Source organism: Leuciscus leuciscus (genome assembly GCF_965113295.1).
Source record: "Leuciscus leuciscus genome assembly, chromosome: 20".
NCBI classification, from domain to species: domain Eukaryota; kingdom Metazoa; phylum Chordata; class Actinopteri; order Cypriniformes; family Leuciscidae; genus Leuciscus; species Leuciscus leuciscus.
The window spans coordinates 38242050-38269910 of NC_138744.1; the positions used below are offsets into that span (position 1 = coordinate 38242050).

At 37.5% G+C, this 27861-nt stretch overlaps 2 protein-coding genes and 1 long non-coding RNA gene across 9 annotated transcripts in view; all 3 read left to right on the plus strand.

Moving 5' to 3' along the window:
- Positions 1-947: 947 nt before the first annotated feature.
- The window catches only part of LOC309484018, a 28803-nt gene continuing 1889 nt past the window's right edge, over positions 948-27861 (plus strand). The window contains exon 1 of the long non-coding RNA XR_014200709.1: positions 948-1238. This is a non-coding gene — a long non-coding RNA (uncharacterized lncRNA). The remainder of the gene's footprint in view (positions 1239-27861) is intronic.
- On the plus strand, positions 10213-12031 carry LOC309483069 (uncharacterized protein). 7 transcript variants are annotated; one of them, XM_082148710.1, is made up of 6 exons: positions 10213-10448; positions 10874-10935; positions 11151-11198; positions 11276-11429; positions 11518-11628; positions 11850-12031. In XM_082148710.1, the coding sequence occupies exons 2-6, from the start codon at positions 10930-10932 to the stop codon at positions 11960-11962; spliced, it is 432 nt and encodes a 143-aa protein (XP_082004836.1). In that variant the 5' UTR covers positions 10213-10448; positions 10874-10929; the 3' UTR covers positions 11963-12031. The 7 variants fall into 7 exon arrangements, 5 of the variants coding, with proteins under 5 accessions (XP_082004836.1, XP_082004838.1, XP_082004835.1 ...); XR_014200483.1 differs by lacking the exon at positions 10213-10448 and adding an exon at positions 11035-11072 and having other exon boundaries at positions 10460-10935; XM_082148712.1 differs by lacking the exon at positions 11151-11198 and having other exon boundaries at positions 10214-10448.
- eomesb (eomesodermin homolog b) lies at positions 21220-27492 on the plus strand. Its single transcript, XM_082150100.1, has 7 exons — positions 21220-21358; positions 22803-23356; positions 24573-24727; positions 24823-24944; positions 25366-25524; positions 26667-26728; positions 26803-27492. Exons 2-7 carry the CDS (start codon positions 22893-22895, stop codon positions 27416-27418), a joined length of 1578 nt encoding a protein of 525 aa, XP_082006226.1. The 5' UTR covers positions 21220-21358; positions 22803-22892; the 3' UTR covers positions 27419-27492.

Sequence of the window (27861 nt, forward strand, 5' to 3'; positions counted from 1 at the left end):
GCGTCTCGACTACTGTAATGCTCTTTTCACTGGGTAACCTGCTATCGCTCCATTGCCAGACTGCAATATATATTCAGAAATCTGCTGTAAGAAAACTCACCCACACCCACATCTAGCGTACGGTGTCTATCGTATCAGGTACAAAACACTGCTCACTTCTAAATCTTTACTAGAATGACATGAGATGGAGAGTAAATCATGACAGAATTACGGGTAAACTATAACGGATGAGGGCAGTTGGAGTGTTTGGGAAACCTGTTGGAAAACAATCATTTTTGCGATAAAAAATAAAAACCAACAATAAGAATATAACAAACAAGTATTTTAGAGAAGCATGTGATTGGCTAAGCCTGTTTCTACCAATAAAAGAAATGTAAAAGGTTCTGAACTTTTATCTTACAATTCTGACTTTATTTCTTGCATTTGCATATAACTCACAACTCTCAGTTTTTTTCTGTGAATTGAGTTATAAACTCGAAATTATGAAAGGTTATTTATATCTATATCTATTTCTTGCAATTCCAAATTTATACACTGTTTTGTTCATTCAAAAACATTTGACAAATCAATTGGATAAACAGTAAACTAACTTTACATTTAAGTTTAAGTTTATTAAAAGCAAAAAAAAAGAATAATATTGAAATATAATAATATGAATATAATAATATGAAAATAATGAGATATAATTGTGAGAAAAAAGTCTGAATTGTGAGATGAAAAGTCATAATAAAAGTCACCTTTCTTATTTTTTATTCCATTGCAGAAACAAGCTTCTATTGTCACGGAGTTGTCTTGTTGAAACAGAAACCTGAGAGTTTGGGGAACTATCATTATTTTTGCTGTTCTTTTTTATGTGGAGCAGAAATTACACACTGCAAGTGACAATATGGTTTATTTCTACAGCTTTCTCTGCATATAAAGCCCTGATCAGATCAGACGAGTTCAAGTTTACTTGTATAACGGTTTTCACAATTCACATCGTTTCAAAGCAGCTTTACAGAAAATGCATGAGTCCACATTACAGCTTACAGTGATCTGTTATCAGAGGAAACTGTGTAAGTTATGTATTTCAGAAATGTACATATAAAAATCCCTGTTAGTGAAAAATGTATTACTTTAAACAAAGTAATAATTAAAGGCAGAAACAATGAGCTCATTGAAGTAATGAATACTTGTTTGTCAACAAATGATAATGACATTTAGAAAAATGTAGCATTGGTGTGTGTTGATTCATATAAGTGCTTAGTTAACTATGTATTCATGTAGCAGACACAACGAACATGTGATTATAACCTGTGTTAGTAATGATCACAATACTCAGATAAGCAGATAATGCATGATCAGAAACGCAGAGTCAGGACTGATGGATGTACAAATAAACGATGGTTCGCTGCACGCTGGCCGTTCATGACCACACTCGTGGTGATATGATGCCCTATAAAGAGGAGCAGCTTTTGTTGATCTCGGCGTCCCGGTGGTGTCAAGATGCATTTCCTCTGAACCAAGTGAGGAGCTTCCACAGTGCTGCAATCTGGGCTCGCAAAACCCTTTGACACCGCAGTTTTAATTAAAATTACATTATGAGTAATCAAGCAGAAGACTGGGAGGGGAGGAGGGATGGCTGGAGGCAAAGGCTTGGGGTGAACCTCATCTCTACCAACGTGCAGTGGACTAAAGCCATGCCAAACTCACCGAAGATGTGCGACACACGGCGCTGGACCTTCATGTGTAAGCGCTGAGATAAGAGGGAAATGCACATCCTTTGAGGTTTTCAATGATGTTTGCTAATGCAATGCATAGTGAAATTATAATGAAAAGCAATAAAACGGGTGAAAAAATCCCATGCATATTACAGGATCTAGAGATCAGAAATCAGAAATCAAGTCAGCTTTATTTCTATAGCGCTTTATACATTGATTCAAAGCAGCTTTACAATAATAAACGGGAAAATAACAGAATCTAACACAGTTGCAAGCAGCAATTAAGCACATAAAGGCATGATTTGTGCAAGCATGGCCGCCGGGTGTCAGACAAACTTAAACATTGAGTAGCTTTCTAGATTATTCTAGTCAAAATGGTCTTCAAAGAAAACAAGTTCGACCGAATATGGCATAGCTATCATTGTTCTCGGTGTGACTCAAGAAATCTATCAAGTGCCGATGACACGCACAGTGATTCGTAATGATGCACTAATGCATTCATAAAATACAGCATTTTACAACAAAATTCTAAATGGCTATGCGACTCGATGTGCTGGACTGGATCAATAGAGACCAATTTTATGATTTTTGGCCAAACCGTTCAGAAGTTTTAAGCAAAAATAGCTATTAAATAATAGTATCAAAAAAGTCAGAAAATGTCTGTATTTGCATATATGTGAGTGCAACTTTGGCCAGTTGGTGGCGCTAGAGGGATTGAGTAAGAGACTCCAAAATTGCGGTGGTTGATGTTTGGACTGTCCTCTATCTGTGTGCCAAATTTCACAACTTTTAACTATACGGTTCTACGGGCGGCCATAGACTCAAGAGCGGAAGAAGAAGAAATCTAACAGACGGCCTGCAAATCTCATCAAATAATGAACAGATAAACACAATATTCTGTAAAGCAAATCTCAACTGATTTAATTGTTTGCATCATTGCAAAATGTGTCTAATCTGATAAGTGTGACTATAAGGCATGAACACATCATGATTTTCTGTAAAGCTGCTTGGAAACAATGTGAAAGTGCTAAAACCCTGAGACTAATAAGCAGTTGTTCAGAGCTCTCGTGTCCAGTGTTTTCCTTCTGTCTTTGTTTCAGTGTTTTAGCCTAAGTGACTGTTGGAGCCGATCTTCGCAGGTCGAGTGCGATCACAAGATCAGGTGTGTTAGATTCACTGTGACACGATTCAACATCAAACCGTGAATAAAGACGACATCATCTGAAGCCTCCAGTGCTTTCACACTCGCTCCCGAAGGCCTGAGACTCGACACTCGCTCCCGAAGGCCTGAGACTCGACACTCGCTCCCGAAGGCCTGAGACTCCACACTCGCTCCCGAAGGCCTGAGACTCCACACTCGCTCCCGAAGGCCTGAGACTCCACACTCGCTCCCGAAGCCTCTCGCTTTACAGACCCTCACAACGATCCCTGCTTTCAGGAAAACTCTAATATCTGTGTCCAGGGAAACTGCACCTGTCGTTGCCTTTATCTCCTTCTTTGTTTTATGTGTCATAAAAGGTAAAACACTATTAACGTGAAACAGCGGTGACACTTTATAATACATTAAGTAACAAATGAGGAATATATTTTTTATAGCATTTAATAACCTTTGTTAATGTTATGTTCATGTTAGTTCAAGGTGCATTAACTAGATTTTGATATTACAAATGTATTAGTAAATGTTGAGATTAATCAACGCTGTAGAAGTATTGTTCATGTTCACTAAATAACTGAAGTGTTACCGAAAGCTTTTGTTTCAAGAATTCGGACTGTAAATATTGTAAATAATTGTGAATATACTGTATGTCAATATTGGGAACGATTAAAATCATACTGATTATATGATATTATCCGATATAAAACAACAGAAATAGCAAATAAATTAGGTGAGAATGAAAAACTAACACTTTACACCAAGGATCCATTTGTTAACACTAGTTAACTCAATCATTTAACTCCTAAAGCCTTTATTAATCTTAGCTAATGTTAATTTCAACATTATTCAAATCAAAAGCTGCATCTGTTATTATTATTTACTGGGCCTGAACACGCTCTAATGTTATGAAAGATTAATAAATACTGTAACAAATGCATTGCTCACTGATAATGTTGGAATGCATTAACTAATGGGAACTTTTTGTGATGTTTTCCCGAACAAACAGATATAATCAGTCCAGTCAAAATATTCAGATTTGCAAATGTTGTCTTTTTAATATCAAATGCTAAAACCAAATAATGAGCCAGAAAACTCGACCTGTTGTTACCTTTTATTTCCTTCCTCGTGTCATAAAAGGTAAAAAACTAAATCATTAACAGGAAATAGCGGTAACACTTTATAATACATTAAGTTACAAATAAGGAATATTTTGTTTATAGCATTTAATTACCTTTGTTAATGTTGTTCATGTTAGTTTACGGTACATTAACTAATGTTGACAAATTATGACATTAAACATGTATCAATAAATGTTGAGATTAATAAATGCTGTAGAAGTATTGTTCATGTTCACTAAAGAGTTAAGTTAACACTTTAACCAATGAAACCTTATTGTAAAGTGTTTCTGATTTTTTTTGTTTCAAGAATGATGTCACTTTAAATATTGTAATAATTGTGAATATACAGTATGTCAACATTACCATATAAAACAGCAGAAATAGCAAATAAATTAGGTGAGATTGAAAAACTGTAACACTTTACACCAAGGATCCATTTGATAATACTAGTTAACTACATTAGTTCAAATTATTCAGATTTGCAAATATTGTCTTTTGAATATCAAATGCTAAAAGCAAATAGTGAGCATAAAACATGCAAGTGTTTTAGTAAAGCATGCTCTTGTTCAGAACTGAAATAGAAATGACAGAAATGTTAATATGACATCCATTTTCTCCCAAAAATGTCAAAAAGACACAAAGACTCCTGGGTTAGTGCTTGAGGCCACTCACCGAAATAATTATGAGCTCCATAAAAGCCCGTCCGTAAAAAAGTGGCAGAAGCCACCAGGAGAAAAGGATCGAACAAAATTACTTTCTCTGCCTCTGCTTTATGTGCTTTAATAAGAGCCGGCGTCAGATGGCCTTCTTCAGCAGGAGCCCGAGCTTGTCCATTCAGACGCTGTGTTTTCTGTATTCATTAAGAGAGAAAGATCTGCTCTCGGCTCCACATATCACAGTTTCCCTTCATTACATGCTGGAGCTCACATGTGTTAAAAGAAGAGGAAGAGGAGGAAGAGCGCGTGGCTTTGAATGGGATCGTGCACACGAGACAGACGCTCTCAGAATCCATTCTGCTCTGGGCTCTTATACAGTTCTTTATGTATTCCTCTCTCCTCAGAGAGGTTAATTACTGCGCAGAGAAGTTTAGACCCGCTGAGCAGAAACGCTTCGGTCCGACAGACAAAGGTCCGCGCAGAACACAAGACGCGCGGCTCTAATGACGCTCGCGGGGTGGAAAAGCATTTGCTTTCATGTTTTGGTCAAATGTGCTTGATGATGTTTAGATGACAGCGGAAAGAAACAAAAATATGTTCCCATTAAGTTGTTTATGAATGTTCTCTGAAGGTGCCATTTTTTACGTTTAATTTTAAGGAAACGTTCCATTTTATCATTTCGCAAATATACATTTTTGAATGTTTTCTAAATATCTGAAACTACGTAGTAAGTAGTAGCTACTGAATTAGTAACATCCAACCAAAACATTTTGCTAACATTAAACGTTACTTTTAAAACGTTACTTTTGAACATTCTGAAACAAGTAGTTACATTTAAAATGTTTGCAAACATTGAACGTTACTTTTTAAACGTTACTTTTGAATGTTCTGAAACAAGTAGTTACATTTAAAAATGTTGCAAACACTGAACGTTACTTTTTAAACGTTACTTTTGAACGTTCTGAAAAAAGTAGTTACGTTTAAAAATGTTGCAAACATTGAACGTTACTTTTGAATGTTCTGAAAAAGTATACATGAAAAATGTTGCAAACATTAAACATTACTTTTAAAACGTTACTTTTGAACGTTCTGAAACAAGTAGTTACATTTAAAATTGTCGCAAACATTGGACGTTACTTTTTAAACGTTACTTTTGAATGTTCTGAAACAAGTAGTTACGTTTAAAAATGTTGCAAACATTGAACGTTACTTTTTAAACGTTACTTTTGAATGTTCTGAAAAAGTAGTTACATTTAAAAATGTTGCAAACACTGAACGTTACTTTTTAAATGTTACTTTTGAATGTTCTGAAACAAGTAGTTACGTTTAAAAATGTTGCAAACATTTAACATTACTTTTGAAATGTTACTTTGTTTTGAACATTCTGAATGAAGTTGTTACATTTTAAAAATGTTGCAAACATTGAATGTTACTTTTGAAACATTACTTTTGAACAAAAATGTTGGACGAATGTCCAACTGAAACATTTCATGATCCATGTATAAATAATGTTTTTGTGCAAACGTTTTGAGAATGTTATTAAAGACCAGATAAATTTGAACAAACAAAAAGTAAAAAATATTGCATTACTAATTACTTTCTAAATCCCATATCAACCTTGACCAGTTGAACAATACAAGTTAATGTTAGTTAATATATTATCTAATGTTAACAAGTGGAACCTTATTGTAAAGTGTAACCACATAATAATGAATGATGTTCATGTCATTCCAAACCTGTATAACTTACATTTTTACATTTAAGTCCACAGGAAAAAATAACATCCTAGAGGTTTGTAACAACATTGGAGTGAGAATAATATGTAGTTTTTTTGGTGAAATGTTCCTGTAAAGCTCTGTTTTCCTCTTTAATCTCAGGCTTAAGGCCTTGTTTCTCTCTTCACTGCCACTTTCTATCGCTCGAGGTTTTGCCAGGGAGTTAAACGTAAGTGAATCCAGTGGTTTTGACAGACCTGAACACACACAGAAACAGAAGCGTTGAATCTGCCTCGAGGACGACCACCAGGACCGTACACACATCTGTAAGAAAGCAGAGAAGATGGAAAGCATGTTTTCTCAAAATAAAAACTCTCTTCATTCATTAGATTTGCATTAAAAGATACAAATAAAAACATATTTATCGTTATTTTAACATAACACTGAATGACAAAACAGATCTAAAACATCTGACATCTTTACACAACATAAATCAATGCTTCAAGTTCACTAAAAGCAATAAGGTCATCATGCGTTACAGTGATTTTACCATAGTAAATCTGCAATACCTGTGATTTTGTAACGTGATTAAACAAGCATTGTTTAGCTGGAAAAATAAAAAGGTGATCAAAAGTGTGTTTCAGTATTCTTCCATAACAGTGTAAATCAAGGAAAAATAATAATGCATTCTGAAATGATTAGACAAGCAGTCGCAGACAGACTATACAAATGACTGAACTTTTGATGAAGTGAAGATGATACCGTAAGATTGTCATTATAGGAGACACTGATGTACTAGTCATGCTTGATATTTGATTCATGATGCATTTCTGCGCTGCACATACAGAAAGCGGATTAATTACCTCTGGCTTAAGTTTGTGAAGATAAAGAGCTTACAAAATACCTCTGGGAAAGTGATTAACCACAGAAACAATAAATCAATCAATGACTCAAATGAAGCTCAGCTATATTCAGTGTGCTGGAATGCTAATAAATCAACGAACTTGCGCTAAATTGTTTTTCACGGAGTGACCCGAGACTCCCGCCGGATTTGTGGAAATTTTCCCGCCCCTTTTTACAGTGCCGTGTACTGAATGAAACATTAGTGCACTTACTGAATCCTGCACAATATAACCCATATGCTGTATATTATCTTCTGGAATGATATGACATATTATGCAACAAAGGTTTCAAATTTTAGCACTGTGTGGCTGCACATAGCCTATTCAAATATCGTACCGAAGATTTTCGCCGTTCAATTTTAAAACTTACAGAATGGGACAATATCCATATAATATAGATATACTCTGATACAAATGCATGTGAAAATACTGCTGTGGGGAAAAAAGTGCACAATCCTAAATGTTGTAAAGCTTAAAGCGCTTCAAACTAACGCATAAAGCTCCATAGAGCGGCTTGCCCTCCTGCCAGATGAGGGTGTTTACAAGACATAATGTGTTCTTCTCATACAGATGACAACATTGTGAAAATGAACCCGTTCACATGGATCCGCAAAAACAATTAAAAAAAGCTGTATTCTCTATAATATCCTGTTAGATTTTGTATGCATAAGGAAAAGACGGAGGATCTTCAGATTTACATTTTGTTAAGCCTACCTGTACTCTTTATATTTCTCCAATATAGCCTATATATTTTTTTTAATTTAAAAATGTAAAAAAAAAGAAAAAAAAAGCTGTATTCTGCTGCCAGGCCAGTAGTTGGCGATGTCAATTTGTGAAGAATCTGCGCATGCTCATGCCTTCGATAGTTTCACAGATTCGTGGTTTTGTAGTTTAGACATGGAGAAAGAACCTGCACAAACCCGTTTCCTAAAGTTTGCGTTTTCAGGCCCACACAAAGCTTTTGTCATGTAAATGAGTGGCCAAAAAGCATTAAAACAATCTTTGTTGAAACCGTTGTCATATTTTTATCCGTAGCAGTGAATGTCCTTGCTAAAATTCCTATGCTTTTTGGCATATCTATATCGAATGGTTTAATCTGTTTGTTTGTTTTTCCCCAAAATACAATCATCACCGATACAAGCTTTGACACTGAGAGCCCTATGTCAAGACAAACTGTCAATTTTATACATTTTTATAAACCCAGCCAGTACAATCACAATGAAAGCATCCAAACTGCAATATCTAACACACAGTAGCCTATATGTAACAACTGAAAAGCGTACAATGTGTAAACGATATGATTTAAGCACTAAATCCAGCATAAATCTGGCGTATTTTTAAACGCTCAACAAGACAGATGTTTTCGCGTGATATTTGCGCTGAAGTGGAGAAATACCCAACCTTTGATGCTCTCAGCCGTTCTCAACGCTTTCTCCGTTCCGCGGTCATTCCCACAACGCACCGCGCGAGCCAAAACGGAGGTCGGAGCCAGCTGCAAATGGGTGGGTTAGCAGCAAGTGGGTGGAGCTTTAGCCGCAAGTGGGCTGTACAAACTTCCAGGGGATTTTGATTGGTTTATTTAGTATCACCTGTGTTGTAGTAGCCAGAGCCATAGAGAGAGAGAGTTGCGACACTCCCATAGACCTCCGTTGTAAATAATGGCGGCGCTTTTAACCGCCTACTTCCGGGATATGAAGATCGGAATAGTTCCAAACACTGTCAAGTGGGCGTTGGACACCATTCACTTACATTGCTGCGCGTCGAGTTGTTCCAGAGTTAAGTTGCCGAAAATATCGACCTCTTTTGAATTGTCAACTGTCTATATTGTATCAGAGGCCCTTTGCGATGCTTATACTGGTCTTCATTTGTACATGCACAGCGTAATTATTTATATTTTATGTTGGTTGTTTCAACCAATTTTCAAGCACTGCCTGCTAGCTAACGTTAGTTAGCTAGCGCGACTTCGTCAGCTAAGAGTTCGGTAATGAATCGCTACCACCTTTATAGCAACTTTTATTTAATTTAATTTTTTGGGATATACTAACTTTTCATTATGTTATTATTGTCTTGAGTGAAGCGGCTTGTGAGAACAATGCTGGACCTTTAGGATTGTTATGGCCATCACCAGTCCTGTCTGTTTCATGGATCACCTGCCCCTGGTTTTTGTTTTTCTTGTTCACACACACAAGCACACATTTTTGTTGTCTGTCATTGTTTAATAAAAAATATTTTATTTGAAAACCTTCATTTGTATCAGCCATGCTTAAATTCGTTTTTAATCTGTTATAGTTTTGATAATGTGTATGGCCTTAATCTTAAAATAATATTCTTAGTCTTAACATGATCATGTTTCACGTTGTGGTCCTGGGGGTGGCCACTTTCATCAGAAGAAGTGAGCTAGCTTCTAAGCGAATTCTGAACGGACCGCCACGGCAGACCTCTTGCGTGATCACGAAGGTAGGTTAATGGCTGAATCAAAATTTATAAGCAAAATCACGGGAATCAATAGCCTAATACAGCCCAGTTGTGCTAAAATAAATATCATGAGACGTCCATCATCAGATGAATGATATGGAAAAGTTAAGTTAGAGCCGCTAAAGCCAGTGCTACTACCCATGCGAACATGAACACTAAGCTTTTCCCTCCAAAAATATAGCCTAAAACTTATCTCCAAATGCAAAACTGACATTAACAAAATGCAATAATGCAATAACAGCTGAAAAAGTACTTGGGTGTGTGTTTTATTTTATATTTACCGTTCAATAATGCAATCGCTGCTGTCTGTCCCATAGAAGAACGTGACAGCCAGCGTACGTTTTGGAACTATTGGGGCTTACATGAACCACGTGACAGCCATAGCGGCGACATCAAAGAGTGTCGCAACTCTCTCTCTCTATGGCTCTGGTAGTAGCTATTGGTTTATGCTCTGCAGTTGGTGGCGGTAATGTGTAAGTTTTTAGTTTTGTAAAAAAGCATTATAAGTTCTGAAAAAGACCATTTCATAATGGCGTTTGTACACTATTTTTAGTCTTGATTTATTAAAAAAGAATAAGGGTAAAGTGTATCCAAATACATTTCTGTAGTTTTTTTAGTAGCCTAGCACACAAATGACAAAATCTGTAACGTGCATGACAAGATCTTTTCTGCATTCCATTTCTACAATTTGCTCTCCAGATTATGGATTCTAAAGACCATAATAAGGTATTGTGGCAGTGTCATTTTTGTACGTTTTAGGACTGCATTGATTTTCAAATTGTAAATGTCTTAAACGTTTTGTAAATGGATTTGATATTAGAATACAACTCCTAACTTAATTGTACAATGCATGCAATTCTTTTAAAACTTGTTTTCATTGTAGTTATGCTTTTTTTATGCGTAATCCACAATGTAATGTAATGTAATTGAAACATTTGTTTTAATATAATTATTTTATAAAATGTATAACAATCAGTGAAATAAATGTGAAACTCATGTTATTGTGTTTTAGGTTCACTTCTCAGTGAAAGATGTGCACGAGCTGTTGTCGCTGGTATTGTCAGCTTTTTATATTTTGCTGATATTTTTTTGTCAAATTAAAAATGAATGGATAATTTTATCACTTTTTTTTTATTCTAATCCTCTTTCAGAAGAAGAATGCTCTGCGCTCCCTGAAACCTATGAAAAAAAAAAACTGAACTTGCATATGAAAGTAAGAACTTTGATATGAAACAAAATACATATACTATGCTGGGTTTCAAATTATGTAACTATAATATTGGTCAGCAAATTTTAAATTACTTCATTTTAGCAGACAAAACACCAGTTGTGCCCTCTGTTTTTAGCAAGGTATGCATAATCAATTTTAATGATGATTTAAAATGTGCATCATAGAACAATTTTAATCCACTTATATTTTTCTTTAAGGATGAGCTGTTAAAAGACGATGACCCTCAATCATGCTTCATCTTCAATGTAGTTGAATAATGTTATATAATGTGCTTTTTAACATTTTTTTTAACGGCCTGTGCTAACTGTTGCTATCTTTTCAGTTATCAGGAGCGTTGCTGAAGAACATACTACTTGAAGTTGTTCTTCAAGAAGGAGATGCTGCCTACATGCCCCTGTCATTGACCTGCTCAAGGTTCAGGGACATAGTTGGGGATGACAATTTCAAGAATCAGGCACACTTCTTATGGCTAGAAAGTAAATATTGACATTAAAAAATGAAACGCATAACAAGAACATCATTGATAATGTTAAATGTTATGTTTATTTATTTTTTTAACCTCAGGTGTTGCATGCTGGAAAAATAAGTCGTCTCACTACAAACAGCTCTTCTGGAGGATGTACTCAATCTCCACTTGTCTGGAGTGTGGGTTTGAGTACAAATGCTGCACACCTGGTACGTTTTGTGTAAATTGGTGATGAATAAACTAGTTGTTAGTCTAAAGGAAAACTAAAAATCTAATTTACTTATGTCATTCCTTGGAGTTTAAAAGTTCTGGACACCATTCACTTGCATGGCATGGACGTACAGAGCTGAGAAATTATTCTTAATGTTTGTAAATGTTCAATGTCATATATAAACCCTAGTTCTTATTGTGCTTCTTGTGTATCCACCAGGTTATGCTGGGAAGGGAAAGCGAGGCGAGCTCCAGGGCATTTATTCAGAAACCTTCCACCCTGGATTTTGCAGTTTTCACTGCATGCAGATCAGTTCAAATGAGCTCATATAGTGTCCTTACAAATAATAATAATAAAAAAGACTAAAAATAATAAAATAAAATAAACACTTTTGCAATCAATTCTGAGTGACTTGTACATGATTTTATTCAGAATTTTTTTTTATAATTATCCACCCTGAGATTTAAATGTAATATATGTGTAACACATTCAGAAGAACATTAGTCTTCTATTTAAAACAATTATGCAGTAAAGATGGATGGTAACAATTTTTTTTTTTTTTTTACATTAGCCAAATGTTTTTCATGTATTTACACATTCACTTCACTGAGTCCAATTGCATCACATTTTAATATGTTAATTTACTTGATACTGTAGAATATGTAGCTAATATTCAGAAATATGCTTGAATAAGGCCTACAGCCTGATGAATTTAAAACACCGTCACTTTAAGTATGGTAAAAGGTGTAAAGACGTGACTTCATCATTGACAGTGAGTGGTATTGGACACACACAATAATAACAAAGCTGTAAGAAATCAGACCATGACGAGGAACGTAATATTTGATCGTTTATTTTCATTACTGTCGCTACTTCCTGCCATACTCATTCACGCCGTCCTCGGCTTGTGGATTTTCGCATAAGCTCCTCCCAATTGCGGCGTAAACTCCTCCTACTTGCACATTTGTGAAATCCCTCCTACTTGCGGCATAAGTTCCTCCCACTTTCGGCGTAAGCTCCTCCCACCTGCAGGTCTCCGGGCTGCAGCGATACATACATGAATTTTTACGGGGCGAAATCCAGTCATTCCAACAGAAATCTGTAGGGGAGTTTCAGACGACAACGTTCATATGGAAGCTTGTTTCTGCCACAGAACAAAACAGTTGAAAAGATAATTGCGACTTTTTATCTCACAATAGCGAGGATAAAAATCTGAATTGCGTGATATAAAGTTGCGTGTTATAAAGTCAGAAATGCGAGTTTGTTCTCGCAATTCAGAGTTTTTTTATCTTGCAATTCGGACTTCATAACACACAACTGCAAAGTAAATGTCTCGCAATTCGGACATCTTTTCTCAGAATTGCGTGATATAAAGTCCAATTCTAAGAAAAAAAAGACTGACTTTTTTCCTCAGAATTGCGAGTTTAGCCTATATCTCACAATTCTGAATTCATAATTCGCAATTGAGACTTTATATCACGCAATTCAGAGATAAAAGTCAGAATTAGGCCTACAAGATAAAAAGTCGCAATTACTTTTTTTATTGTTTTATTCTGTGGTGGAAACAAACTTCCATAGGTTAAATTGTTCATGTGAATTTGCAGAAAATCTCATGAATTGAAAGAAATATCCTCGCTACACTATTGACAATAGACAATTCATACGCGAAATGTATGCAAGCTTTGGTTCCACCACTGAATTAAAAAAATTCAGTAATTGCAACTTTATCTCACAATTTTTCCCAAAAAATATAATTTTATATCTCACAATTTGGATTTTTTTTTTTAAGCAACAAGCTTCCATACTAACATTAAATTAGTCGTTAGACATCGTTAGAAAGTCGCACGAGTATTTCCATTTTGCATAAAGGCTTGTCCTGACAGCAAGCTAGTCACATGACCTCAGACGGTGTCGTCCAGTTCATCATCTTGAGAAATAAAACGAAATAAAAAATACATTAAAAATTTTTTAATAATTAATCAATTTCTTTAATCAGTCTGGTGAAAGAAAGACATGGCAAAGAATCTCAGCTCTGTCCTGAACATCCTAAATGTTTGCTCTCGTAAACACGTCATTTGTTCTGAGGCTGCTGGTCAGGAGTGAATCATAAATATCTCATCCTACAAGAGTCCATATTTAATTAGACAAAGCATTAGGGAATACGCATATAAAAATGGGAAATGATCCCTCTTACATAAGTCAATTAGTATCTTTAACAGCATTGTTATATTCTTTACAAGTGGATGTATTCATTCATTTGCTTTAGAGGGGCGTCATGTACAAAATGATGCTAACAGGATCTAATTAGCAGATGCAAATGAGGAAAGCCGGAGTATTCGCAGAGAAGCAGAAGAGAGGCTCGGTGGGAAAGCTGGAACGGTTCGGATTACCAACGGCCCCCACGCTGGGGACCAAATGTGATGGTCCGCTCCTGCTGTTGTTCTTTACATGAGACAGGAGCAGACCATAAATATAGACGTGGGGGGCGAAAAGGGAGGGTCAAAAAGGGGCTTGACCTTCTGGCGTCCAAATACTCACCCAATTTTATATCCGTCAGTCTGTCGATTTCTCGTCGCGGTCTGGAAGCGTTCATCCCTGTCTCGACAGTGTTTCTCAGTTGCTGTTAGTTGGTGGGGAAAATGATGCAACGAAACTGCTAAAGAAAAGATAGAGGCTTGAAAACAAACCGAATTGCATTTTAAGCATCATATTGCGGTGTATCTGGCAGCACTCGGACCTTCTGCTCTCGCAAAACGCCTCTGCCAAGACATTGGTGCCGAGGTCACGGGCTCTTTCCCCCCGCATGGAAACTACAGGGAAGAGTGGCATCGTGACAGAAAGGACCCTTTAGACGTGTCAAAAAGAAAGCGCAGGGGAAGCGAGTATTTGAGCAAACTCCCCACTGTCTGCTGCCCTTAACGCTCTGGCAGCGAGTTCAGCAAGGGCTCTGCGATATAGTGAACGTTCCTGCGTTTGGCAGACGCTTTCGTCAGAAGATACTTGCATTGCATTCAAGATGTACACTCGATCAGTTCATGTATTCGCTGGGAATCGAACCCAGAATGACTGAAGATATTATCAAAATGATGGTTATGAACAATATATTTTACAGCAAGTATTAACCTTTGTTAATGTTAGTTCACACAGTGCATTAATGTTAAGGGATACATGAATGCACTGTGATTAAACACATAATATGCACTAAACTAAACACCTGATATGCGTGTATGTGCACGCCGTCACGGCACCGCTTTCACAGATTTTCAAAACTTGCACTGGAACCTGTTTCAAAGTCTGCGTTCTCGAGCTCTAAACACTGTTGTCGACGGCCAGAACACATTAAACGTTTCTGTTTTCTGTGAGAAGTTGAACAGTGTGTGTTAGCGGCCGCAAAGTTAATAACTAATGATCTTTACAACGGAAGTGAATCGATCAAAACTAACTTTATCTGGACAATAACTTTATTCTAGATCTGCTGTAAAGCCTAAACACTCTCTGTTACTGTAATCTCCTATTATCACTGTAAAGCTGCTTTGGAACAATCTAGGCTATATTGTTAAAGCGCTGTATAAATGAAGTAGACTTGACTTCAGCAATAATCTGTAAAGTGTCGTCTTTGAGAAGAGATTAAACTCAGTCTGTCGCTCTAAAGCATTGAAGATTTAACCGTTTAAATTGAAAATTAAATTTTCAGGTCTATGCTCAAAAAGTGAATAAATGGATTTTAAATACAGCGTAAATATAATTTAGTACCATAAAATACAAAATATTAAATAAAAAACATTATCGTACTAAAACATAGTACATTAATTTAATTGAAATAAAAAATATTTTAAATATATAAATAAATATAATACATTTAAATAATAAAGAATTTTTAAAAGCGCTATATAAATGAAGTTGACTTCAGCGAGAGGGAAACACCACTGAGATGTGAAGGCCTAGACCAGTGTCCCAGTGTAAAGGGTAAACCTTCATGACGAAGTGTTGCTGGGGCTGATCTCAGATCCACTCATATGTGCCTGTGTTTCTCATAGCAGAAACATCTGTGGGAGTGCAGAGGCTTTTCTCTGCGAATATCGACGTGCACAAGCAGAACAACCGTTAACAAATCACAACAGGAGTGACGAGGCAGGATTGAATCTGAAAGCAAAGCTTGACACCTCCCACCATCTGAGAGTCCAGGCCTCCAGAGATTTCCCCTGATCATTTACTGCAGAACCAAGATTTAAATAGAGGAAACCAGGGTTTTACAGGCTGATCACAGACACTTCTAGCTGATGTTGAGGACGTTTTGGAAATGCCAGTTCCCAAACACTTGTCAAGTCTAGTCACTTTTATTTATACAGCGCTTTTTACAATACTGAGTGTTTCAGAGCAACTTTACAGAGATAACAGGAAAATAATGCGACAGAGTTTGTTTCCAGAAGACAATAGCGTTACAGTCCAGCTTAAGTCAGTTCAGTGATGATTCATTTCTGTTGTAAAAAAGTTATTAATTCAGTTCATCATGTTTTACTCTAAAACTGTGAGAAAATCAAAGCCATAAATCTGAACAAGTTGTGTTCCAAATGTGAGGCTGATATCTCAGTAAATGATCTCTCAGTGAGATGATGTTCGGCTGCAAAAAATCATTTCTGACCGCGAACAATAAACGTGTGACCTCGTCGTTTTTCGAATCATGTCCATGATTTATTTGTGCATTCACACAGCAAGTGCAAAAAGCTTTGTTTTGCACCATTCTAATGAAGTAAAAAAAAAAAAAAAAAAAAATCTGTCGATCCTGCCTTGAGTCGTCACTCCTGCTGTGATTTGTTAACGATTGTTTCGATTGTGCATTTCGATATTTTTACTCCCACAGACTTGTGAAAAGTATTGAATGTAAAACTGATGTGAGTTTTCCAAATATGAGTTTAAACACACCATGGCTTGTGTTCTCGGCCTCCTGGGAACTTAGAAGAAAACACAAGAGAAACCTCAGACACGTGTAAGACGATCAGATTGAGGTTTGCAATCAGATGGCAGGTGTGTCTCGACACACACAGCTGTGGATGTGTGTGTGTGTGTGTGTGTGTGTGTGTGTGTGTGTGTGTGTGTGTGTGTGTGTGTGTGTGTGTGTGTGTGTGTGTGTGTGTGTGTGTGTGTGTGTGTGTGTGTGTGTGTGTGTGTGTGTGTTCAAAGTCTTCTGTGAGCATTTAGTGGAAACGAACCCACAGACGCTGGTCAACACCTGAGAAATCAACCCGTGTGTCTGACAGCAGGAGAGGAGACAGTCTGGCCTGATCTCACACACACACACACACACACACACACACACACACACACACACACACACACACACACACACACACACACACACACACACACACACACACACACACACACACACATACATGTAAACACACTCAATCACACACACACACACACACACACATGCAAACACACACATGCAAACACACACACACACACACACACACACACACACACACACACACACACACACACACACATGTAAACACACTCAATCACACACACACACACACACACACACACATACAAACACACATACAAACAAACACACACAAGATGCAAAACATTACACACGTCTTGCAAAAAGCAAACACTTCTTTCTAACTATCTGAACTCTTCTGTAAATGGTGTTTTTGTAGCCTGGATACCAGCCGAACTAAGCCCCGCCCACAACATTTTTAGGTCGGGAATTCTGACTAGAATCTGAGTATGATGACGTCAGGCTAGTGTTTTTGTGCAATAACCCACAAACAAACCATGAAATGATCAGCCACACACACACACACACACACACACACACACACACACACACACACACACACACACACACACACACACACACACACACACACACCAAACTACACACAGATGAGAAACATGTGAAACACTCTCTCGTGTCTTTTACGTATTCAGTACAGGAGTTTGTCACACGTACACGTATGTTTACAAATACACTGTAAATATGAGCTCAAATATCACTGTAAATATGAGCTCAAATACACTGTAAATACAGTATGAGCTCAAATACACTGTAAATACAGTATGAGCTCAAATACACTGTAAATATGAGCTCAAATACACTGTAAATACAGTATGAGCTCAAATACACTGTAAATATGAGCGCAAATACACTGTAAATACTGTATGAGCTCAAATACACTGTAAATATGAGCGCAAATACACTGTAAATACAGTATGAGCTCAAATACACTGTAAATATGAGCTCAAATACACTGTAAATACAGTATGAGCTCAAATACACTGTAAATATGAGCGCAAATACACTGTAAATACTGTATGAGCTCAAATACACTGTAAATATGAGCGCAAATACACTGTAAATACAGTATGAGCTCAAATACACTGTAAATATGAGCTCAAATATCACTGTAAATACAGTATGAGCTCAAATACACTGTAAATATGAGCTCAAATACACTGTAAATATGAGCTCATATATCACTGTAAATACAGTATGAGCTCAAATACACTGTAAATATGAGCTCAAATACACTGTAAATACAGTACGAGCTCAAATACACTGTAAATATGAGCTCAAATACACTGTAAATATGAGCTCAAATACACTGTAAATATGAGCTCAAATATCACTGTAAATACAGTATGAGCTCAAATACACTGTAAATATGAGCTCAAATATCACTGTAAATACAGTATGAGCTCAAATACACTGTAAATATGAGCTCAAATACACTGTAAATATGAGCTCAAATACACTGTAAATATGAGCTCAAATACACTGTAAATATGAGCTCAAATATCACTGTAAATACAGTATGAGCTCAAATACACTGTAAATACAGTATGAGCTCAAATACAATGTAAATATGAGCTCAAATATCACTGTAAATACAGTATGAGCTCAAATACACTGTAAATACAGTATGAGCTCAAATACACTGTAAATATGAGCTCAAATATCACTTTTAGTGTGTAAGCAATTTTAATAAACTGTAACAGAAGTAGTAATATGTAAGTTTATGTTTAGCATGCATCACCTGTTCAGTCATTTTGATACGTTGTTTCCAGAAATCTTACATCTTTCTCTCATGTGGAGGCGTTTCACCGCACGACTGAAGAAACCTCAAGAAATACTTCCATATAAACATTACAAATGTGTTAGAAAGGTAAATCTGTCCATCTCAGAAACGTGAAACTGTCTTCTTCATGTGATCAGTAATATCTTCAGGAGCGGATGGATTTATGACAGGACACACTCTGATAATTCACACTTCATGATAAGGACAATCTCCACTTTTTGCTTGCAATTGCTTGAGATGAAAACAGAAATTGAGTCATTTTAGTTTTATGGATAAAATCTGCATTTTTGCTTTCCAGTCAAATTATTAAAATACAAGAGAAACTTTTTTGATATGCTGTAAAAATAATGTCATGTCAACAGGCCACATATATAATACAGACGCTGGGCTGTTCATATCCAGTCACTGAGAGGAAACCCAGCGGGTCTGATGGAAAACTCTGCCTGTTATTTTTCAAAACTTTACACATAAATCCGAGAATTGCACACACACAAAATGCAAAATGCCTCACAGATCTTGCAAAATGAAGCATTGCACTCGTCTTACGTTACAAACACCGATGGATATATCATCTACACACTAACTCTACACCTAAAGCTCTCCTTTCACGCACATTTCTCTTCAAGATTGAAAGCAATTGGCAGAGAGATGTAGAAAAATTCACAGTAAACACGAAAGCAAGATTGAAACCAAACTATTTACATTTTTTTTACTGTAAGCATTTGTGCTTGTTAATTCACTATTACACAGTCCGAAAAACCTATAACTCGACCTTTGACCTGTTTAGGCCGATTCTAAAGCCATGATTGGTTGGTGTTCAGTAAAGAAATGAGTGTTTGCACATGTGAGGAGTAGGAGTGTGTGTGTGTGTGTGTGTGTGTGTGTGTGTGTGTGTGTGTGTGTGTGTCTGTGTGTGTGTGTGTGTGTGTGTGTGTGTGTGTGTGTGTGTGTGTGTGTGTGTGTGTGTGTGTGTGTGTGTGTGAGGCTCTGATGAATTACTGTGGTGTTTTGATAGGATTCTGTTTGAAAAAGGAAATCAAGATACTTCATGATAGATTTGTGTGAGTTACATGGATAACTGTGTGTTGTGCTTTGCAAAAAGTGTTTTATGAAATTGAAAACTGAGTTGAGGCTGAGAATGAGTGGGGACAAGTGAGATTTTGTGTGTAAGCAGTTGAACAAAAACTGTAAATGTCAGTGGAAATATGATGATTAATAAGCCATCAAGGTAAATGAGTTTGTACCATAAACACAAGTCTCAATATTTCCTTTATATAAAATGCTGCAAATAATAATGTGCAAACAGAAGGCCAAGCGTTACTGACGTGAGATTTGCTCTTTGATAGATGTGAGTCGTCGTGATGTTTCTCGCTGAATCACAGGACTATAATATCCAACATCTAATGAACTTCAAACCATTTTCTGTAGAATCCGGTTTGTTCAGAATGAACTTTGGCACAAAAAGTGCTTTGCTTTAATTGCTCTCTGGAAGGAGTGACTTGATTTAGTGTAACACTCCTGTGTGGTTGTCAGCCGCACGAAACCAGATTCACCTCAAACTTTCTAGCCGTAAATAGTGGCAGGAAAATCTTAATTGTGAAAACAGTTGCATTTTGTAATTCTCATTTCTGGACTATAAGTTACATTGCAGCTCAGTTAATGTATTTCACATATATCATTACTTCTGACTTCATGTACAGTACGGCTGTTCCTGACCGGGACAAATGAGATACAAGCTGATCCGGGGCATGTTGTCACACACACACACACACACACACACACACACACACACACACACACACACACACACTCTTAAAAATAAATCTCAGCTATACGCCATAAGAACTGTTTCTGGTTCCAGAACCTTTCAGTGATCAGTTCTGAAAAGAAACATGTTTTTCTTAGTGTGAAGAACTTTAGAATGATCTAAAGAAGCTTTTCCCAAATAAAGAAATCTGGTTCTTCACGGAACCAATGCCAGTAAAGAAGCTTTATTTTTAAAAGAGTGTGTGTTTGTGGTCAATTCTCACATTGAAGACCTTTAAAAGCCTGTTATAGACTTACATATGGCAGAACTTAAACAATTATGAAACACAAGCAAACCACCAAACATGTAAAAAAAAATCGAAAAATCGACACATTTCACCCAAGAGATTAGAACTTAATAAACTGAGGGATGAATCTACAACACATGTGACAACTTGCCCCGAAAATACTCAAAGTATCACATCAAGAATGATGTATAACTAATATAATGCATGTAGGTGTGGTTATGAGATTACTTGATACTCGCAAAATATGCTGATATTAAAATGTTTTTCGAGAATAAAACTACAAAAAATGTCATTTAAAGCAGCTTTAGATGTTTGAAATCAACATTGCTGGAGAAAGCTCATGTTGCTGAAACAGCGTGTGTAGAATCGAGTAAATCGAGTAAGAGTGTGAGTGTCAGTAGGAGGCGCTAGAGAGCAGCAGCAATAAATCCCGCATGATCAACACAGGTGCTTCAGTCAGTCTTTCATTCATCAGTCCGTCAGTGTGTGTCTCTATCTCTTTATCTCTGTATCTCTGTATCGCTCTCAGTCTGAACACAAGCGCGATTTCGACCTCAGTCTGTGGACAATGAAGATGAAACTGGTGAGTTATTCATCATAGTGATGATTCATATTATTACATCTATGCAAGAAGCTTCATTGTGTTTTCTTTCTTATCTTTGATTGTCAATCAACTTTAACCTCTCCGATAGACAAGTGTGCATTTACCACCAGACGAGAAGATACAAGTAACAGATGATTAAATATAGTTATTAATACTGCATATACTGAACCCAGACAGCCGCTGTTTAAACCTCGTTCAACATTATATGAAAATAAAACTTATAAATATAAGAATTAGAAAACGTTCTCGTTTTACACACAGAAACAATATTTGCAACGTTTTGGATGTTAGTTTAGCTACATATGCTTAGACAAAAAAACCTAATAAGAACAAATTTGAAATTGCCTCGCAAAAAAAAAAAAAAAAAAAAAGAGTAGGCTAAATACACACACATGACAGTAACGCGTAATTAAAAAAAACTAAACAATAGCCTACAAAATTGTCTTCCTGACTGTTATCATGTTTATTATAAGACTTCATTTTTAAATATTAATAAACGCAGCTATAGGCCTAAACTATTTTTGTTCAATCATTAAAGGAAGAATTCATGAGAAAGAAGAAAACATGGAGTTGATGTTCGCATGACACTAATAAAGTCTGGATTGGCATTGAATTTTAACATCAACATTTAATTTTAAAAATATAAAATGCCGAAGTTATGCGTAAGGAAGGAACGTTTTAATTGAATCACTGTTTTCTATCGTTTATTGCTTTTTAAATATATGTTTGATGGTTGTGATATGGAGGAGCTATTGTCTGAAATAAAATATATAAAGGCTAGATTGATAGGGAAATTTTCCCCCAGTGATCTCACCGGCACAAGTGTCCGAATCAACATGAACTCACTAAAGTTTAATCATCTGTGATTATAAACTCTTTATTATTTGTTCTTCAATTAAATCCAACATCGGCGGAGATTTGAACTGAGAATAACATGAACTGAATATAAAGCGAAGACTATGACGAGCACATCAGCATATTTAATTAAAATGCTGTTAAATAATTTATTTATAAATGCAATTAAATTATACCGTTTAGCTGCACATATTAGAAAATAAAAAAGTGATAGGGTTATTTGGAAAATATGGAATTAAAGCTATAGCCTATTTTACGAACGAATAGGCTAATATGACACATAAACGTCGCGAGTTAAATAAAGTGCATTTAATTTGATAGCAAATGTACGATGAAAACAAATTAACGTTCAATTACATTAAATCATTTTATTTTACGCCTTTAAATAGCCATAGAAGATTGTTTACTTTTAGATCCATAAATCAAAAAGTTTCGATTTGTTTTAATGCAGCGGTGACTGAAATGCAGAATCGTTTTAAACCAAAGCGATCAAAATAGAAATAATGTGCAGCTGTTGAACGTTTATAATAATGAACATTTATATTGACATCTACACATTAATTCTCAGTGATGCCGAGGCGCGCGACAGAAACTGCCGGAGATCGAATTATCAAACGTCAGGATTCGGATCTAGAGTTCGGGTGGAGTGTGTCGGATCATGCCCGGGGAAGGGTCCGGTTCTGCGCTGGACGACGGGAAGGATTCACCGATCATTTGTGAAGATGAACTGACGAGCCGGTACATACTCGACGGGCTCGGGTCCAATCGATACTTCATGATGGGCGCGACGCAGCAAACGCAGGAAAGTTCGAGTCCGTGTCCGTTGTTCCCGTACGCGGGCCAGACCGGAGGAGTATACGCCGGTTCCGATGGGTCGCGGTACGCGTCGCTGCACTACGGCTCCGTGATCCCGCCCGCGGGCTTCTGTCCGTCTCTGTGTGCTGGACGCGGGGAGTTCGGCACGGGGTATCAGTTCGGACACGCTTCGGGAAACTCCTACGCCTCGTATCAAGGGTCCGGGATCGGGTCCATGGCTCGAGCTCAGGTGTATCTGTGCAACCGGCCGCTGTGGCTCAAGTTCCACCGGCACCAAACAGAGATGATCATCACCAAACAGGGCAGGTGAGAGAGGGGTACAGCCTTAAAAATAAATAAAGGTGCTTTTACTGCCATCGGTGGTTCCATAAAACATTTGCATTCTTTTTATTATTAAAATGTTCTTCACACTAAGAAAAAAACATCCAAGCAAGCAATTCTGCGTTTAAAAGACGTCTAATAGAGTACAAACACAGCCCTGGAGTCTAAGGCAACACTGGGGCTGTCAGTGAAAATTAACCAAAGCCCAAGAATATGTTACACACAGAACATGACAAAGACATTAAACCAAACACCTTGTAATCACGGTTGACTTTGCTTACATGATGGAATATCCTTCATCTCGCAAGTTATTAGGCCAAAACGACATGTAACCAAATTCAAGGTTATTTTGGCTAGAATGTGTTACTCATAATCGGACTAAATCGGGTCTGTAGTTCAACTAGACGGAGAAATGACGGCTATTCTTCTCAGAACTGAAGGATCTTTGTGGAACCAGAAACGGTCCTGATATTTCATCTCTGCTTTAGGAAACCCCCCCTTTTGGAATCATTCATTTTAAACGTGAATTAATCAAATAGGCTAGCTCTATTTAAACATGTTTTGTTAGGCCATATAAACGCTTTAAATTGTATAGGCCAAGGTAAAATCACAACAACAGATTTTAAAATCAGTTTTAAACAGTCAAATAACGAAAATAATGTTTCAAATGTGTTTGCAAATAGTTTCGTATTTTTATCTGGCGCGAACAGACGTGTTACTATAGCAACAGTAAGTATAGTCATTAATATTATTTATAGATTTTTATTTAATAGCCTATATCTCAAAAAGTTTTATTATTTATTTATTTTTAAACAGCTACCAGAAATAGGGGCTCAAAAAGACATTTCAGGTCGAATTAAAAAATATATATAATTAAAAGTGGTCGTCAAAATAGAAGTTTCATTATATTTAGGCCTACATTTATGCATTTAGCGCTTTTATCCAATGCGACTTACAAATGAGGTACAAAGCATTCATCACAGAGCCAACAATCACAATGCCAGGTTGATTAGACAACTAGATGAAACCAGCTAGAGAAGAACTGTATTATTATTGTGTATTTGTGAAAGCATTGGGTTTGAGAGTGTGGTGTGGTTAAAGATCTTTGAAAGATAGTCCTATCTTTAATCCGCAATTTTGATAATTCATTCAGAATATAGGCCTATCTGAATAATAATTTGTGTTTTAAATCCCTGCACAGACGGATGTTTCCATTTCTCAGTTTCAATATTACCGGCCTGAGCCTGACGACGCATTATAACGTGTTCGTGGAGATTGTTTTAGCGGATCCGAATCACTGGAGATTCCAGGGCGGGAAATGGGTCACGTGCGGGAAAGCCGACAATAATATGCAAGGTATGGCAGAAACCAAGTTAACACGCGCTGTTATTAATAATAATATAATAATAATAATAATAGTAATAATATGCTGTTGTATTTTGTTGTTTTAGGGAATAAGATTTACGTCCACCCCGAGTCGCCGAACACAGGCGCTCATTGGATGAGACAAGAAATATCTTTCGGTAAACTGAAACTAACAAACAACAAGGGAGCAAATACCAACACTTCACAGGTAAATAATGCACATTTATTTTATGAGTAGAACAATTAGCTAATGCTTAAACCATTTCTGTTGTGCTTTTTGGGCCTGTTTTAGTGCTCAAATGAAATAAATGAAAGCACATAGGCCTTTGCTTTTGACATTGACTGTAAGAACAAGTAATATTAAATATGGTTGAATGTGATTTTATCCTGGAACAACTTTCCAATCAACCAATCAGATCTGAGGAACGAGTTTATAGTTTATGCCAAGTCTGGGTGCTTCTACATCAGTGTTATTCATCATTTCCCTCTGGTTTTTGGGATAAGTTATGGGTAGAGTTAGAGATTTTCAGTCAGGAATGTTGTTCCAGAATCCAGATTGAACATCTTATTTGGCAAAATCACCATTAAATGATGTGCGTTTAATAGTCTCATTTGTGTGTCCAACTCAGATGATTGTCCTCCAGTCTCTACACAAGTACCAGCCGAGGCTTCACATCGTTGAAGTGTCAGACGACGGGATTGAAAACACGGGACGAGACTCTAAGACTCAGATCTTCACCTTCCCGGAGAACCAGTTCATTGCGGTCACAGCTTATCAGAATACTGATGTACAGACTTTCTTTCTGAGCATGAATAACCCTCTGGTGCTCCTCGCGTGTTCATTTGTTTACTTCAAGGAAATTAATGTAGGCCTACTATATTTTAGTTCGATAATGTTTTTTATTTAATATTTTATGGTACCAAATTATATTTACGCTGTAATTTATAATCCAATTTATAATCTAAAAATTAAATCTCCAACTTAAACTGTCGTAAATCTTGAATGGTTCAGGGCAACAGATGTTTGATCTCTTTTCAAAGACGGAACTTGGCAGATTATTGCTGAAGTGAAAAAAGTTTAAAAAAGTTACAGAGTTTTACGTTTATTGTTATGAAAAATGTGCAAAAATACTATTTTAAATTTTTATATGAAATATATATTTTAAAATGTACTTAACATGTACAAATATATTTAACATGTTTCACTCTAAAACTGTGAGAAAATCAAAGCCATAAATCTAAACAAGTTGTGTTCCAAATGTGAGGCTGATATCTCAGTAAATGATCTCTCAGTGAGAGTGTGTTCGGCTGCAGTTCCACACGCTTCCACTAGAGGACACTCGTCATCGCTGACCGCGAGGAGCTCAAGTGTGGCTGTTGTTTACAGCACCATTTAACCTGTTCATGATTGTGTGTGTGTGTGTGTGTGTGTGTGTGTGTGTGTGTGTGTGTGTGTGTGTGTGTGTGTGTGTGTGTGTGTGTGTGTGTGTGTGTGTGTGTGTGTGTGTGTGTGTGTGTGTGTGTGTGTGTGTGTGTGTGTGTGTGTGTGTGTGTTTACATAGCAAGTGCCAAAACATTTACCAAGTTTCGTACCATTCCGATCAAGAAAAAAAGTCAAAACAAAAAACAAAAAGTTACGTTTTTCGGTCTAAAATGATAGAAGAGCACCAGATGCATGAAACCCGGTCACACTGAAAGCGTCTCTATAGCACGCATTGTGTTTTTACATGCAAATGATTTAATGAGTTTAGTAGTGGTGTGCGGGACGTGTGTATTATATAAAGTGCGTATCATATGCACGTAAAAACTAATTTTCGCGTATAAATGGCACGATAAACACAATACGTGCTATAGACACGCATTCTCATGAGCTCAGGCTGGGACTACACACACTCAGTTATTAACACTCACTTCTGTGTCGTTCCTCTAGATCACTCAACTCAAGATCGACCACAATCCTTTCGCGAAAGGCTTCAGAGATAATTATGACTCGTGAGTATGATGAGCATCACTGAGGTTTCCCCGCATGTATTCTCGGTTGATACTAACATGCATTGGATTTTCAGGATGTACACGCTTGCGGAGCGTGAAAGACTGACGCCTTCGCCAACGCACTCGACGCGCGCGCAACAGATCGTGCCAGGCGCGCGCTACACCATGCAACCTTTCCTGCAGGATCAGCTCAACAACCGGCTATACAGCAGCGATCAGACCAGTGGCGGTAAACTGGAGCTCACGGCGTACGAGGGAGATTACTCCAGCTCTTTGTTACCCTACAGCTTCAAGTCTTTACCTCTCCAGAGCGCGCACTCGCTCGGGTACTATCCTGAAGGCGCGTTCGCGTCCGTGACCGCGGGATGGGGCACGAGAGGCTCGTACCCGAGGAAAGTGCCCTGGTCTCCCAGGCCGAGTCCCACAGATGAGCACATCATCGTGCCTGACAAAGACAAGCCTCAGGAGGAGAGCACTGTGAGCGCATTCGCTCAGAACTGGATGGAGAAGCCTTCAGACTCTGTGGAGCCCAGCGTTTACTCGGTCGTGTGCAAGAGGAGGCGGCTTTCCCACGCAGAGTCCGGGACTGGGAACTCTCCCAAGTGTGAGGAAGACACGGACATCTTTAACAAGGACTCTTCATCCTCCTCTAAAGCGATCGGCTATTACGCGTTCTATGCCGGCAGCTAGAAGAGCTAGAGGAGCAAGAGGAACTAGAGGAGCAAGAGGAGCAAGAGGAGCTAGAGGAGCAAGAGGAGCTAGAAGAGCTAGAGGAGCAAGAGGAACTAGAGGAGCAAGAGGAGCAAGAGGAGCTAGAGGAGCAAGAGGAGCTAGAGGAGCTAGAGGAGCTAGAGGAGCAAGAGGAGCTAGAGGAGCAAGAGGAACTAGAGGAGCAAGAGGAGCTAGAGGAGCTAGAGGAGCAAGAGGAGCTAGAGGAGCTAGAGGAGCAAGAGGAGCTAGAGGAACTAGAGGAGCTAGAGGAGCAAGAGGAGCTAGAGGAGCTAGAGGAGCAAGATGAGCTAGAGGAGCTAGAGGAGCAAGATGAGCTAGAGGAGCTAGAGGAGCTAGAGGAGCAAGATGAGCTAGAGGAGCAAGAGGAACTAGAGGAGCTAGAGGAGCAAGAGGAGCTAGAG